Genomic DNA, 15,466 nt, shown 5'->3' on the forward strand with positions numbered 1-15,466 from the left:
CCTTAACTTGGGTTCAAACTCAAAAGTGGGGAGAAACATTCACCTAAACTTCTCCGATTTTCTGGGAGATGTAGTCGGACCAAAGGTGCGGTGAATTTTCGGATTATAAAAAAAAAAAAAAGAGGTTTGCATGAAACTCTACATCGATAATATTTGAAATGAATTTAAAACTATATAAGAAAGTGGAGTCCACAAGGCACAAACCCATTTTGCAGTTCCCAAAATTCATGGGGTTAATGCCCAATAAAAAAAAATAGACACTGTTTACTATAAAGTTTTTGCCTTTTTCTAAAAATAACTGAAAACAGTGTGACCATTTCAAATTTGTTTCGGATATGAAAACTAGATTCAAATATAAATTATTCGTTATGCACAATTTCAAAATTTGAGTTTTTTTTTTCTTAAATATGAAACAATGCATTATTTCCCCAATCTCATGGCACAAACTAAAAAAAAAGTCAAAGAGTTAGTTTGACCAAAATATTGTTTTCTTTACATGTAATGAATGAATCTGTCACCGTTTTGGTCTCCCTCTAGAAGAAAGTATCACAATGGAAACCGTCAAAGTACGCAAAATGTTACGTAGAAAATATTTATATTTAATTATTCACAGAATTACAAATCGAATGTTTTAACGCAGTAATCAAATTAATTTAGTGATAATTTGATTTCCCGAGGTTGACGGATGGTAAATTCAGTTTTTCATCTCAAATTTTTGCTTCTGCTTCTCCTCTCTCTCTCTCTCTCTCTCTCTCTCTCTCTCTGTCACATCAATTCACACTCTCTGTTAATCTGTTTTCAAGTTCCCTGCTGCTTCTTCAGTTCCTTAGCCTATCTCAAATCTCAAATCTGCTTCTGGGTTTTCGCTGTTTTTCTCCAATACTTCCAAATCTGACCCACTTGTCAAAAACCTCGAATTTCGTTTCCCCTTAGTTTCTGCAATTCCGAATCTGCGTTAGATTTATCTTTCTTTGCGTTTATCCTCTTCATTCGCTGCGGGTTTGAAGAACACGCGACTATCCCCACTAAGAGAGGAGGAGAAAGTAAAAGGCTTTGGTCGTGTTTAGGGTTAGATCTTCTGAAAATACCAGGTTTTGGCCGAATTTCTTTCTTTGGTCATAAAATCTTGTAACGTATCTGGGTTTTGTTCTTCGTTCCTGCATTTCGTTCTTCACGCCTAAATTTCTGGGTTTCGGTGTTTTTCCAAAACCGTTTCTCTGGATTCCTTCCGAGATGGATGAGCCCTTGAGTGAAAATTGAAGCCTTTGGCACCTGGAGATATCAATAGGTAGGTCTATTGTTCCTACATGATCTGATTTCCCTTCAGTTTTTTTTACTCCAGTTCTTTAATTGTCTGAAATTTTCGAATTGTCACCATTATCCTGTCTGGTCTCATTAAATACTTCCACAGTGCTGAATGTAGATAATAGCTGTCATAATTCCACTCAACCTACACAAAAAGTCGAGTGATTTGATGCGGTTACTGTGCTGTGCAGATGTTCGTCCAAAAAAACTTTAACTAATTTATATATATATTTTCATACAGAGTCTTGAGAGAAAGTTCAGTGTATTGTAAATTTGCAAGTTACATTTCATGTTGTTGTAAGTAATTCGGCTGCTGCTATATGTAGAGAAGATAAATGGACGTTGTTAAGAGGAAAAGATCAAAAGGAGGGTTTCTCAATCTGTTTGATTGGCCTGGAAAATCCCGGAAGAGGTTGTTCTCCAACAGTTCCGAAATCTCTGGTATGTCTACTGTTGTTTTGGTGTCTATAGATATATACAGACAAACCCTTTTAAAAAAAAAAAAAACAATCCTCTTCTTGTGAACTTGGTTTATATCTGGTCTGATTCATGATCCCTGGTGTATATATTATTATATTGTGTGTAGATATATAGAGATAGATAGATAGGAAGATCGATGTCTGGTGTAAGACAATGCAGATCTTGTTTTCAATATCTTGATTCTTGTTTGGTAGGTTGAAATATTGTCTTTTGTGTGTGTGTGTGTGTGCGCGCACCCTTTTAGTCTCATACAGAGATGTCTGGATTAAGACAATGTAGACCTTGTCTTGAAAAACTACTCGGTTCCTGTTGTTTTTATCTGGCGTCTTCATCTGTAGTATACACACACACACACACATATGTATGTGTGTATATATATATACGTGTTTCTGTGTGTATAGAAATGTGGTTTAAAATAATGCAGTTCTTGCATCAAGAACTTGTTCTGTATCATGTTTGGTTTGCTTAATTCACTATCCCCCGTGTATTCGTATGGGTGGGTGTGTGCACTTGTGAGTTCTGTCTGGATTAAGAAAGTGCAGCTCCTGGCTACAAGAACTAGACTGATTTGTTGTTTGATTCATAAACCTGGATGTGTGACTATGAGCATTCGGTTTTCTTGATCTATAATCCCAAAGTTCTTTCGTTTGATTGATCAGAAGAGCCAAGGCAAGGTAGAGAGAATGTTCAAAATTCATCAACTCCTGTAAGCCTTCCCTTTAACTTCGCCCGTTAGATTCACAAATGTCTCAAGGCTCGTGTTAGTTTAGTGGATAATGGGAACTGATCTCGTTTTTTGACAGATTGAGGTCGATGAGATCGGAAAGAGCTCAGTTCACAATCTGAGAAGCGACGCTAGCTGTTGTGCTTCGTCTGTTACAAGTGACGATGGAAACGGGGGCAGAGCCCCGAGCGTTGTAGCGAAGCTCATGGGTTTAGAATCTTTACCGGTACCAAATCTTGATCCGTTCTTCCTTAGATCATCACGGAGTGCAAACACATGGGAAGGTTACAAGAATTCAGGTCATGTAAATCTTTGCGGCGACGTTGATGGTGTTCCTCGGTGTTGTACAGATGCAAGAAAGGTTAAAGGGCACAACCGGCCGATTGAACGGTTTCAAACTGAAACTCTGCCTCCGAGATCGGCAAAAACCATCTCTGTCACACATAATAGGCTCTTGTCGCCTATACGGAGTCCTGGTTTTGTTCCATCAAAGAACCCGGCTTACGTAATGGAAGCTGCTTCAAGAATGATTGAACCAGGTTCCCAGTTGGTGGTTACAAGAACTCGGGTTTCACCAGTTGGTTCTTCTTCATCAGTGCCATTGAGGATTCGGGATCTGAAACAGAAGCTAGAATCTGCAAGCAAAGCTCCAAACCCTCAAAACCTAAGAGAAAAACGGAACGAGAAGAAAGGTGTGGCTTCATCAGCGACACCAGCAACGAGTAAAATATCGGGAAAAGTGAATCCATCTTCTCTATCTGCGCAAGCAAAGGCGAGTATTCGCAAGCAAGATGGCTCGATGCCATCAAATGGCTACAAAAGAATCTCTACAGGGCAAAAGGGGAATGCAGAAGCTAAGAATCGTGTTGTCAAGAGCCAGAATGATGACAGAAAGACCGTGCTTAAGCAGAATCACCAGAAACAGAATTGCAGGGACAGAAATCAAGCTGCAAAAGCTTCTGTTCCAAAGCAGCAATCCAAGAGAGTGATGAACAGAGTCGTAAGCAAAGTTCTTGTGGAATCTGAGATTGGATCGGTATCGCTGTGTTCTCCGCCATCATCGCTCACGGAGAAGGATGTTTCTTTACCTTTATCCCAGAAGAAGAATCTCTGGAACAAAAAATCGCTGAACAGGGTGCAGGAGCCGAGAATCTCCAATGATATGCAGTTCAGAAGGGGCGAAAACTCGATAAAATGTAACGTCACCATTGATAATGACTCGATATCGGGTAAAGATGACAAGAAAAAGGACATGGATGTCATTTCATTCACGTTCTCATCGCCTATCAAGGGTATATCACCGTCTGCTACTTCACGATCATCTGCTCAAGGAATCGAACGATACAAAGATTCAGCAGTTAGTTTCAATGTGATCGATGGTGATTATTTGAATGTTCTTCTGGAGCAAAAGCTCAAGGAACTGACATCTAAGATCGAGTCATCTGGCTGTAGCTTGATCCACGAAGATTCATTGGGTTCCACTTCGAAGAACGGAGTCAATCTGATGATCTCCTCGTCATCAAAAGGCGAGAAATCGATCCAGACTGGTATGGTTAAAGGTTTATCGGAGAATGAATCTGCTCCTAACTGCGCTTCGTTGTACGACAACCGGAAAATCCAGGTCAGTTTCTGATCAAACTCGGGATAAGATTTACTATTTTTGATTCACATTCTGTTTTCTTACATATTTAGCGTTTGAGTGTCCTCCTTATTGGATAAAAATAGGATTATCCTCTGTTCAACTAGATTCTCTAGATTTGCATTCCAGGAAAAGATTTAGTAAAACTTGTAACTCAAGAGTTTATGACAAAGTTTCTGGATAATTTTCATTTCTTTTCCGCGTTCTTTTTAAATCAACGAAGCAGTGCATCGGTTTCTCTACATGTAATAAAATATCTTTCGCATACGAAGGGATCTCTGACTTAAGTGATATTTTCTTTTCTTTCTGGAAATTTATTTAAAAAAAAAAAGATGATACAATCAGAAGAGCAAGAGATGAGCAGCATCAGCACCTTGACAGATGCAGATGATACAGGCTGCAACTGGAGTTGCTCAGATTGCAAAGACAAAACAGCAGATCATGATGGTTCGTTAACACATCCCTTTTTTCTTGCGTTTTGAATGTTAATCCATGAATTTTTTCTATCAACTATCCACCAGATCCATACAAAACATCTGTTTCTTCATGCATCATGCAAATCTCGGACCTTTAAACCACGAGAAAGAATTGTCTGCGTTATATAGGGACTTAATCCTCATATCTATCTTTGGATCTTTGTTCACATATGCAACTGAATCAGAGAAATAATGACGTATGAAACAGTAAGCCCTTGTGTTCTGCAACCAAATCCAACCTTTCGGGATTAAATTCGAGTTTTTTTTTTCATTTAGGTTGTCTGTTTAGCACTGGTTTTCATCATAGGTAGTCTCTATCAATCCGGGTGTTGTCCGTATAGATGTAAATGGTAACCTTTGCATTGTTCAGGCACAAAACAGTGTTCATCAGATCAAGAACTCACCTGGGTTTCATCAAGTGAACCTCATCGATCAGAAGATGAGACAGAATTCTCAGAATCCGTTGCAGCACTCGCTTTCTCGGAAGCCAAAGAACGACCCAACTGGGAAGTCGACTATATAACTGAAGTTCTAAGCTCTAGCCAATTGATGCTGAAAGAATTCGCCCTGGGGATGGCCCGAGATGTATTATTATTACCTGCGAGCCTCTTCCATGAAACGGAGAGCCGAGAAGATCCAATGGCCAAGATTGAACGAAAGATGCTCTTCGACTGCATCAACCAGTGGATAACACTGAAATGCGAGGGGGTTTTCACAGGGAGCTGCAAAGGGATTGTAGGGAAAGAAGGGATATTGTGGGAAAGGAGAGATTGGTTGGCTGAAGAACTGAAAAGAGAGATAGAGGGATTAAAGAAAATGCAGGAGATGATGGTAGATGAGCTTGTGGAGAAGGACATGAGCAGCTGTGAAGGGAGATGGCTTGATTTCGAGAAAGAAGCGTACGAGGAAGGCATTGAGATTGAGAGAGAGATAGTTTCTGGATTGGTTGATGACTTGGTTGATGATCTTCTCTCGGTGTTCTAGGAAGCTTCTTCTGCTCTGTTTTTCTTTCTTGATGCATTAGAATAAGGCGTTGAAGAAATTGAGAGAGCAGTAGTGTTTCTATGGAGTTTCTTGAAAACAGAGCATTCTCTCTCTCTAATGTAAGTAAGGATCATTACATTTAATTTTTCTTTTCCCCCTTTCTAGATTTTGTGTTCGTGAATCATCACTGTATGTGTTTCTTTTGTCAAATGACAAATACTTATAGATATTCTTCTTCTTCTTCTTCTTCACCTGAGATATATGAAGTTTTCATGGGCATCATCATTTTCTGCAGAAGTGTTTATAGGAAACTTGTGTTAAACCATTACAAGGATTTGGTTTGCTCCACATCTCAGAGAAAGGCCGAAACTTTTTATAACCCTAGAGACCCATAACTGCTGAAACAGAACAACACAAAAGGATGTGTGGAAAGAAAAAGACGAACCTTAAAAAAGCTAAACGAACCAGACATATCTATAGACATGGAAACTACTATACATAATTTCATGAATGAATGCTGCAACGAGCTGTACTGTAATGGAGACGACCACCCACCCAAAAAGAGAAAACTCGAGCGTCACATGTTTTTTTGTTCACTCGTCTGATTGACCCAATGCAATGTAATAACATGGACAGAGATTCTCCCTTCTCAGCTCAGTTTACGAACACGACAGAGGATCGAAAGAGAAGAGCTGTCTTTGTTCATCAGTGGGATTCCTCAGCAGTCTGCAGAAGATCATCGTGGCTCCTACCACTGACATTAGCGATAAAACTGCCAGGAACCCGAAATGCGAGGCGTCGTTTGCTACTATGGCGACGCCTAACATTACCGATTCCGCTAAACTGGCGACCGAAATCTCTGTTGCACCGATGAGGTTGGCTTTCGACGATGGTATGCCTGTCTGAAGGATCTGGGCTCCCACCACATCGTATGACATATGACCTAACCTTGATAATACCTGTCAGATTCCATGTGATCAATCCATATTCAGATTCAGATTCAGATTCAGAATCAGAATCAGAATCAGAATCAGAAGAAGAACTTACAATCATACTCAAGAAGAAGAGAAGAGGGCTTCTGTTAGATAGAGAAGAGCTCCAATACACTGCCACTGCCACAACGAGCAGTGAAGCTTGGAAAAACAGTCCTACAGCTCCTGCCTGCACTTCGGGTTAAGAAAGAAATCTGGTAACATGAATCTCTAGCTTTCTTCGTTTCATTCTCAATTACATAAGGAAGGCAGGTTATGAGAAAGAAAATGCAAGAACCGACCTTTAGAATGCCAAATCGCTTGACCAAGTTTGCTGATAAGAAGGTTGCAGCCACTCCCATGAAAGCACACAATCCACTGAAACCCCCGATAACCGATGGATTCACACCTGTTGTAATGCCAGCGTCAGATAATTTCGTCATGAGGGGTGTGTGCATTTATACACAAAGAGTTCAATAATACAACTATATGCCAGGTTTTCCATAATCCAAAGCTATGTAACCATTGAATTTGGTGTTAAATTCTGAACATACCACGTTGAGTTAAGAAAGCAGTCATCAAACTGCCTGGAGTGAGCACAATGTTGAAGTAGAGAAGAACATATGCAAGGCTTGCAGGTAGAACTGGTTGCTGGATATATTCCTTCCATCCCAACTTGATAGCTTCCATTCCATTATTAACTGAAGATTCAAGTAGCATTCAGTAATGTATAAACACTCTCAGACGATATATAGCTTGCTCATGTAATAAATCGGAGTAAAAAGCTTACAAATGCTGAGGACATCAGAAAGAGTTCCTTCATCGCAGCAGCTCTTTGAGCATTTAGGACGGTCAAGAACTCCAGAAGACAGTTTGTTGGTTAGCCATATGAGACATGTCTGAAAAAGTAGATTTTTTTGTCTATTAGAGTTGCAAGATGCTTTAGTGGATCTTCATGCCCTGAAAGAAATGTATCTGAATGCGATGCAAAATGATGATAAGCCAAGATCTATTATAAAACATTAATACGAATCCAAGCCATACTAAGCCAAAATCATTTCCCATAAACTCAAAACTAGAACTTAAATACTTAATACCAACAAAATATCGAACAATCTAATACCTTGGATTTCTGAAGCCTGACTAAGAGCTTACGGGAAATTGCTACTTACCATGATAGGCAAGGACCCGATCATCAGAAAAGCAGCAAACTTTAAGCAGGTCACAGGATCATATTTGGACAATAGAATGCCAAATAACATGGTTCCAGCAATCTGTAGAAAATTGCAACTTCGTCATATAATGATCCGTTGTAGCACAAATGGCATTAGCACAAAACCCCAGACAAAAATAATTATCAAACCTCGCAGAGCAGATCAATCCGGTTGAGAACAGCATTAGCTTGTGCAAGAGCAATTGGTCTATTTATGCCAGCCAACTACGAAACCATTAAATAATACTTCAGTCCAGTGTTTCATTCTTTATTTCCCTCTTTTGTTTTAAATATTGAAATGGATAATGCTAAGGGGTTTTTACCCAAATAACCCACTTGGGTCGCAGCTATTTCAGCGTACACCACCGAAAAAAAAAAAAAAATTCAATTTTAACCCACTTTTCGGTTGAAAAAGTCCGAAATACCCTTTTCGTTTTATTTTTTGCGACCTTATTACCACTAACATATAACTGATATACAACTAAAATAAGACAGATTTTTTTGCCACCTTTTTTAGAATCAATTGTAACTATATTTAGAATTAATTACGAAGTCATAATAACGAAGTTGTTTTCGAACGGATAAATATCGTGTATTCATTAAGGGTAATTTCGTCTTTTAAAAAAAAATGTGTTATGTTTTTTGTGGTGTACACGTGAAATAGATGCGACCCAAGTGGGTCATTTGAGTGATTTTCCCTAATGCTAAGGCATAGGTGTGAAGGAAAGACCGGGAAAGAATACCAGCACAACCCAGTCACGCTCTATAGCAACTCCCGATGCTATTCCACATAATCTATCAACTGCTCCTGCAAGTACCAATACAGAAAACCAAGGCCGGAGAAGTAATGATGATGCAGATGCTGAAGGTGTTGTGTACGCGTGAATTATCATTCCTGCAGATAGAACTTGTGCTGTTGCCTGCCATCATAACGATCATTCAGTCGGTCAAAGCTGTGTTTGCGAATTCTTAGTTGCAGTGACATTAGGAGGAAAAAATTTCTGATTACAGAATTACAGTAAACAAAATAGATGAAGGAAATAGATAATTATGAACAGTGGAAATAGATAGTTTATCCATGGGTCGAGTTTCAAAGTATCTCGCTACACTAACTACTAAGAGACCGAAACATGGCAGAAATCATTTGTATTTTGTGATTACAAAATACGACTTTTCAGATGTAAAATGTTGAATTTAAAAAACTTTTGTGGTTTCTTCATCAAAGATTACCTGGACAACATTCAACGAAATATAAGTGGGAACCCTGGGACTGTGATCCATAAATTTTCCAACCACAGGACCTCCAAATATTATAGCCACTTTGGTAAAGAACCCAATGGCTGCTACAGGTAGTAGGCTTGGATGAAGCAGTGCAATGGCTGACGGCCAGGCGAAATTCCAAAGTTGTTCAACCAAATTACCAACCAAACAGCTAGCATATAAAACTGAAAAAAAAAACGATATTATTTGATGTTGGTGACTGTCATGACTAAAGATATTCTTATGAGATAATCGTTGACCAACTGAAATCTCGTCTTTCCAGAAGTTATGTGAGACGAATGGGCCAGTGCTCGTACCATATAGACCTTCGGGATGAGCTGGAGTGGCTGCGAGTACATTCTGCTCCTCCTCAGACAAGACCTAGAAAACCGACAAAGAAGAAACAAAAGACTATCTTGCTTATGTTTGGTTTTGATTTGTAAATTCAGATAAAAGGGGAAGGGAAAGGGTGACATACGGGCAATGCCGTCAAAAGGGTGTCTACATAAGTGCAGTCAGAGAGCAGGCAAAATGATTCAGCTATCGAGATATCGGTATCGAGATGTACTGTTGGAACCAGATGATCCTCCGCTGGAGTTGGCAAATCCCCATGGACCTTGTCATCATCAGTAGTGACATGTTCATGACATACATCTGTATTTATTATTGAACACCTTGAACTAAAGCTATTTAACCTATCATGCAAAGGAAGTACCCAAATCAGCAAGAAATAGCAAAATCCAGCAAACCTAATTTGATCGACTTCTGCTTAAAACATTGCAAAAACCCACTCCTATACTTAATTTTTTTTTTTCACAGGAACTATCAATTGATTTAAATTACTTGAGAAACACAGACACAAGGATGAAATCGAAGCTCACAAGCAGTGTAGCTCAATGGCACCGGAAACTTGATTTTCAAATTCAAAGCTCTCGAATCCGACTAGAATGAACTCGGGAACTAGACAGGAGAAAACAAACCAATCCAAACCTGCGAGGATTCGAAGCTGAACTGAGACTCAACCATCTGCAAGAAGGGAAGCGGTGGCGAAATCGAGCAGAAACCACCGGCGATAGAGAAGGTTTCTTCTGGGCCGGAAAATCGAACAGAAAATCGAAAGACGGCGATTGTCTGAGAATAGCCATGGAAGCAGCCATCCCAAAACCTTACTCTCCTCTTCCTTCTTCAAGTAATCGAACTTGAAGGACCCGTAGTTCTTCCTTCTGGATTCCTTCCGATTCATGCAACCTCCAGGGGGAGAAAATAATCAAAACATCAAAAAGACCTCGAATTCACGTCAAATCCGGTAAAATTTTTACTGGGTTTTGTTCGCTGGTGCCTTGCTGTCACTGGGTTCTCTTCAACCTCGCTGTTTTTCCGGGAAAGAGAGGAAAAACGAGAGAAGACGGAACCTTATCTGCGGTGGTTTCTTCTCAGAATAGAATCCGCTTGTTAGGCGAAACAGGTCGAGGGAGGAAGTGGAAAAGGAGCGACCTTGTGTGTGTGAGAATAGCAAGCCACGTGGACTATCTTCACCCAATCATATTGCGCCACGTCTCTCACTAATCTTCCACCGGAAACGATATGTAGTTTGTGTATACACACGTGTTGCCGTATATATATATATTATATTCAAACGTAGATTTGAAGAGATTTTTTACAACATTTTCTTCCGACACTGAGTTGAACATCTCCCTAACTCTGTCTATTACAAATTGGACCAACATAACGCTCGTCGCTTCAACATGAGCTTAATTAAACAAAAACTTAATCGATTCAATAAAAAAAATCCAATGGAAATTTTCATAGAGAGAGAGCATGTTGTTGAATATATATATAATATATAAATTCTATTTACATTCCATAGCAGAGTTTACATGTGATTAGTGTTTTTAGTTACCGAATCTGATCGGATCTTAACTTTTATATATCCAACATAACGGTCAACACATGCACGTGTGCGCGCGCACGATGAAAGAGAACAAACATTTAAATCTTTCGCATGTACACATACACATATATATATGTATATGTGCATATATCAGTTCAGAGAATCATTATCATCATCATCATCATACAGCACAGAGAAACAGAGGACACGATCCTTGAGATCCCAATACAAGCCAATAACCATCCCGATCTTTAATTGTCTCCGAAGAACAAACTCTTCGATCCAAAACTCATAGATCGTGTAGTTCTTGTCATTTGGGAACTTCCTCAACAGCAGGTTGTGATAAGTGTCCGTATCGAGATCACGCATCACGATCTCTACTTTCTCCTTGGCTCTACCCGGCGACTCCCAGTGCCGGAAAATCCTCTCCCCGACCTGTTCTTCCGACAACTGAAGCCCTCCGAAGAATCCCACGTCTTCGATCGTCAGCGTCTTCCGTATCGTCCACGGGAATAGATTTAGGGTTCTTGGGTTTGGTCGGATCTCCACTTCCAGTGCCGATTCTGCGTCGCTTGTGATCATGGATTCGCTGTTTTGTATCTGTTCTTCCAGTTTTGTCTGGAGGAAGACGTTGAACGATGTTTTGATCATGGTCTTGAGAGTGTGTACATACAGATTGATTAAAGTTGGGATTTTTTTTTTTGTTGGGTTTGTGTTTTTTAATTCATCTGTGATATTTTTTGTTGGGAGTTTGATGATGAAACTGGGGTTTCATGAAAAATATTACTCTATTACATAATTATAAGGTATTATGTTAAAACAGTAATCAAAGTTTTGATTTGTTATTTCGAAAAAAAAAACATATATACTGGTACACGAATAATTCCGTGGAAATAAATAAAAATGTTATGTCTTAAGAAAATAAAGTGCAAATAATTATTTTTAAGAATAAAAAAAATGGGATTTGTCTGATTTTTGTAAACAATGTTAGAATATTTTTATTTATTCGGATTTTATTTCCTTACATTGTACAAAAGAGGTTTGCAGTTGGATATGGAAAATTAATGCCAACAGATTTTCTAATAATATTCACACACATTAATTTGCAATCATGAAAGTGTAGCGTATGCCAACATGTGGTATATGGTCAGGTCCACTAATTTAATGATAACATTTTTACTAAAATAGAAAAACTAAATAGAATTTTCCCTCCATATCCCGGCTGAAAATTTGGGAAATTTTATACAATTTATATACTAGGAGTTCCATTGGATTATATAGCTTACGCATATTCAAAATTTTTTTTGCGAATATTATCTTTCTATTCATGTCATATTTCATTAAATTATGAAATTAATCCAACAATTCAATATATAAAAAAATGTGTTTATAAAAAAGAATATAACATTTACATGATATAGTTAGCCTTATTAACTCCATATATTAGGCTGCAAGATAACGAATTTGTTGGTTATTAAAGAAAAGAATACATTTTGTGAAATTTTTTTTATGCCAAATTGCTCATTACCGAATGAGCATTATCTAATATTAAAAATATAATTCAACAGTGTATTTTAAATTTATTACTGTAAATTTCAAGATTTATAGAGCAGTGAATGTCCACCTCTCATCTATAAATACGGAAATGGCGTTTGTAAAAAAAAAAAAAAAAAAAAACACATTTTACGAAAGATGACACATTTTACGAAAGATGACGTTAAAACAATATTTAAATATTTGTCCAATGCCTCAGGAGTTAGGATCCTATCCAGCTCCGGACATGTTTCTAGACTGATGGACAAGACCTGCATGAATGTGGGAACTGGGTTTGAAGTCGGTCACTGTCCAGACCAGATGGTCCAATACGAGAAAAATGATCATTTGAGTACAACTAACGCTCACAAATTCAATGCGGCGAGTGGCTCGATCAGGCTCTGATAGCGTCTGCTCTCGGTTTCCATAGCCCGAGCCTGTATTTGTGGGCATACTTCAGTATGAGTTTCCTCTGCAAACGCCCGAATTCGGATTTGTCAAAAACATGGGGGAGACAAATAAATGAACTCAAGGATTGATTGAGATATCACACAAGATTTGATACCATAATCATATGGAGGAAGACATCTCAAGCAAGGAAATAAGGGACCGGAACGAATATACAAGCATACCTTTCTTGCTTGTACCATCAACCACGAAAAGATACCGAATCTCAAACTAATAATAGCTTGGATGATTACATAAGAACACGAGATAAATCATGATTCACGATCGGCAGTTCAAGAACCCAACCTTTTATTGCCTTAGTTAGTATACTTAGTTAAATTATTCAATAGGAGCAAATTCAGTTCGAGTAGGATATTTCATTCTCTCAAGCAAAAAGAAAGTTTTAGAAAAACCTTGGACCCCCATTTTCGAGATTCTCAAATTACTGAGATGCTAATTCAGCAGCAATATCCCGTGAAAGGCCGTGTATAACTATAAAGCAGAACAGAGAATTGATACTTACATGCTTGCAGGGGATCCCGAATTTCTTGAGTTTGAGAGTGCGTGTCACAAGGAGTTTATTGAGATCTCCAATCTTGGTTTCGAGCTTGGCAATGTGGGTCTCGACTCCTCCCCCAATCCCACCCAAGAACTCTGGAATCCCAACTTTCACTGCAATATCAAAAAAGAGAAAAAATCAAATGCAGCACTCGATCCATATTCAATGATCATTGGGGATCTTTAGAATTAGGCAGCATATACCCAAACACCTGCAAATCTCAATAGCATGTCGTTGCTAACGATAATGCTATACAAAGAATGTTACCCAGGTTAGAATTTAAGCCATGGTTTTCGAATTTTGCAGCATACTGTGAAAATGATTTTCGTTTTCTGACTCAGTCGATCAATAAGCATCATCAGGAGATTCACGACGAGGAAACCGTTAAACCCTAATCCCCAAACACCGAACCGAAACCAATCAAAACCCACTAATCCTTACATCTTCCCTTAATATTTCACGGAAATCAGAATACCTACGCTTGGTCCTCAACCCCATCGAAATCGACTAAGTCCCCCATATCCAGAGAACTCTAAACGCTGAAACCAATCGAAATACTTCAATTCTTACACATTCACTTAAATTTCCGGAAACCAGAACGCTTAAGTTCAGTCCTAAATATCTAGAATAAGCTGATTCGCGCAAATTTCTGTCCATCATTCTCGGGAAACGGAATCGAGGCAGCAGAGGAGCAGTAAATCGGCGAAACAAAAAACCGCTTACCAGCATAAGCGGGTTTGGAGTATAATCTAGGGAAGCCAAGAGCAGAACAGGGTTGAGTTGTTCCTAGAACCTTCGCGTCCACGCCATTGTCAGAGCTCTCCTCAATCACACGGGCACGCTCTCTAGCGATCGTCTCGCCTCGGCACGGCCCCGGGGTTCTCTTAACTCCCACTTGCCCCGAAACGGCATCGTTTAGATTTATCGTCAGAATAAAGAAATTGGGCCCAAGCCCATTTGGCCCAAACATGAGTCCGTTATATGAATTGATAATTAGAGCCCATGCCCGTTTGGCCCAAAACATCTGCATGTAACATGTTTAACTGGGTGGGAATCAACGCGACGCGGTGACAAGACGAGAACTGACATTACATTTTGGCAATTTTTTTTTCCAACAGATTAATATGTCGACTCGAATTTGTGTATTGAATTTTTTATTTGACACGTAAATTATGTCCGAAGTTATATGGATTTGTCTAGATGGAATTTTAGTTTAAGAATATTAATATTTTTCAAACCAATATATATATATATATATATATATATATATATATATATATTAAAATTTCTGCTACCACCGTCAAGTGGCAAGTCCCCACTCATGTATTGTCCAACACCACCGATTTCTTTTTGCCCCATTTCCCACCATTTGAAGTATTCACAACAACGCACGTCACAGAGGAAGTACTTCCTGTGGCACGGTGAAAATTTTTTTACACGTTTCCGGATTTCGTGCATTGCTTCGTCGATATGCTGTAAAACAAAAAACAGTCAAACTAGTCAAACCAAATATGAATGGTCAAACAACGAAACTAGTATAATCGGTCAAAATACTTACATTGTCTTTGAGCCATACACCTTCTTGTAGAAAGTCTTCGAAGAATCGTGATTTCCTTACGTGATTCAACCTCGATATCCAAAACCTCTCTTCTCTTGGTTTTTGCATAAACTTGAAGAGCACATTTGCTTTTCTTGTGGTCGTTTCAACAAAAGACTCAGCTCGCACAATATTGTCCATTATTATAGGCTCTCGAGGAATCCATACGTAAACAGGGCGTTTGCGTTGACCAGTAGGAATCTCAGATTCCACCACCGTAGATTGCACCGGGACATCACCATCCAATGGGATCGCAGGATCCTTGGGATCAGATTCCTTGGGCTCAGATTTCTCCAGTTCAGATTCTTTGGGATCAACTTCTTGATGAATTACATCATCAATTTGGGTCGCATGATCCTTGGGAGCAGAATCCTTTGGATCAGATTC

At 38.9% G+C, this 15,466-nt stretch overlaps 4 protein-coding genes across 5 annotated transcripts; 1 reads left to right on the plus strand and 3 right to left on the minus strand.

The window, feature by feature from the left end:
* Positions 1-741: 741 nt before the first annotated feature.
* Positions 742-5,842, plus strand: LOC104821738. Of its 2 annotated transcripts, none has more exons than XM_010552706.2 (6): positions 742-1,288; positions 1,632-1,746; positions 2,445-2,491; positions 2,589-4,130; positions 4,481-4,595; positions 4,995-5,842. In XM_010552706.2, exons 2-6 carry the CDS (start codon positions 1,641-1,643, stop codon positions 5,606-5,608), a joined length of 2,424 nt encoding a protein of 807 aa, XP_010551008.1. In that variant the 5' UTR covers positions 742-1,288; positions 1,632-1,640; the 3' UTR covers positions 5,609-5,842. The 2 variants fall into 2 exon arrangements, with proteins under 2 accessions (XP_010551008.1, XP_010551009.1); XM_010552707.2 differs by having other exon boundaries at positions 1,637-1,746.
* A 118-nt stretch (positions 5,843-5,960) lies between these two features.
* On the minus strand, positions 5,961-10,510 carry LOC104821740 (solute carrier family 40 member 3, chloroplastic). Its single transcript, XM_010552708.2, has 12 exons — positions 10,043-10,510; positions 9,531-9,747; positions 9,370-9,433; positions 9,023-9,237; positions 8,536-8,712; positions 7,943-8,017; positions 7,752-7,853; positions 7,370-7,478; positions 7,134-7,280; positions 6,882-6,988; positions 6,656-6,769; positions 5,961-6,567 (listed from the first exon to the last, which is right to left on the minus strand). The coding sequence occupies exons 1-12, from the start codon at positions 10,207-10,209 to the stop codon at positions 6,268-6,270; spliced, it is 1,794 nt and encodes a 597-aa protein (XP_010551010.1). The 5' UTR covers positions 10,210-10,510; the 3' UTR covers positions 5,961-6,267.
* A 580-nt stretch (positions 10,511-11,090) lies between these two features.
* On the minus strand, positions 11,091-11,693 carry LOC104821741 (B3 domain-containing protein At5g26805). The gene has a single exon (XM_010552709.1). The coding sequence runs from the start codon at positions 11,592-11,594 to the stop codon at positions 11,094-11,096; it is 501 nt and encodes a 166-aa protein (XP_010551011.1). The 5' UTR covers positions 11,595-11,693; the 3' UTR covers positions 11,091-11,093.
* Positions 11,694-12,655: 962 nt separating this feature from the next.
* On the minus strand, positions 12,656-14,452 carry LOC104821881. The gene is made up of 3 exons (XM_010552896.1): positions 14,206-14,452; positions 13,447-13,595; positions 12,656-12,948 (listed from the first exon to the last, which is right to left on the minus strand). Exons 1-3 carry the CDS (start codon positions 14,450-14,452, stop codon positions 12,871-12,873), a joined length of 474 nt encoding a protein of 157 aa, XP_010551198.1. The 3' UTR covers positions 12,656-12,870.
* Between the last annotated feature and the right edge of the window lie 1,014 nt (positions 14,453-15,466).

The sequence above is a fragment of the Tarenaya hassleriana genome, unplaced genomic scaffold (assembly GCF_000463585.1).
Source record: "Tarenaya hassleriana unplaced genomic scaffold, ASM46358v1 Cleome34, whole genome shotgun sequence".
Taxonomy (NCBI): Eukaryota; Viridiplantae; Streptophyta; class Magnoliopsida; order Brassicales; family Cleomaceae; genus Tarenaya; species Tarenaya hassleriana.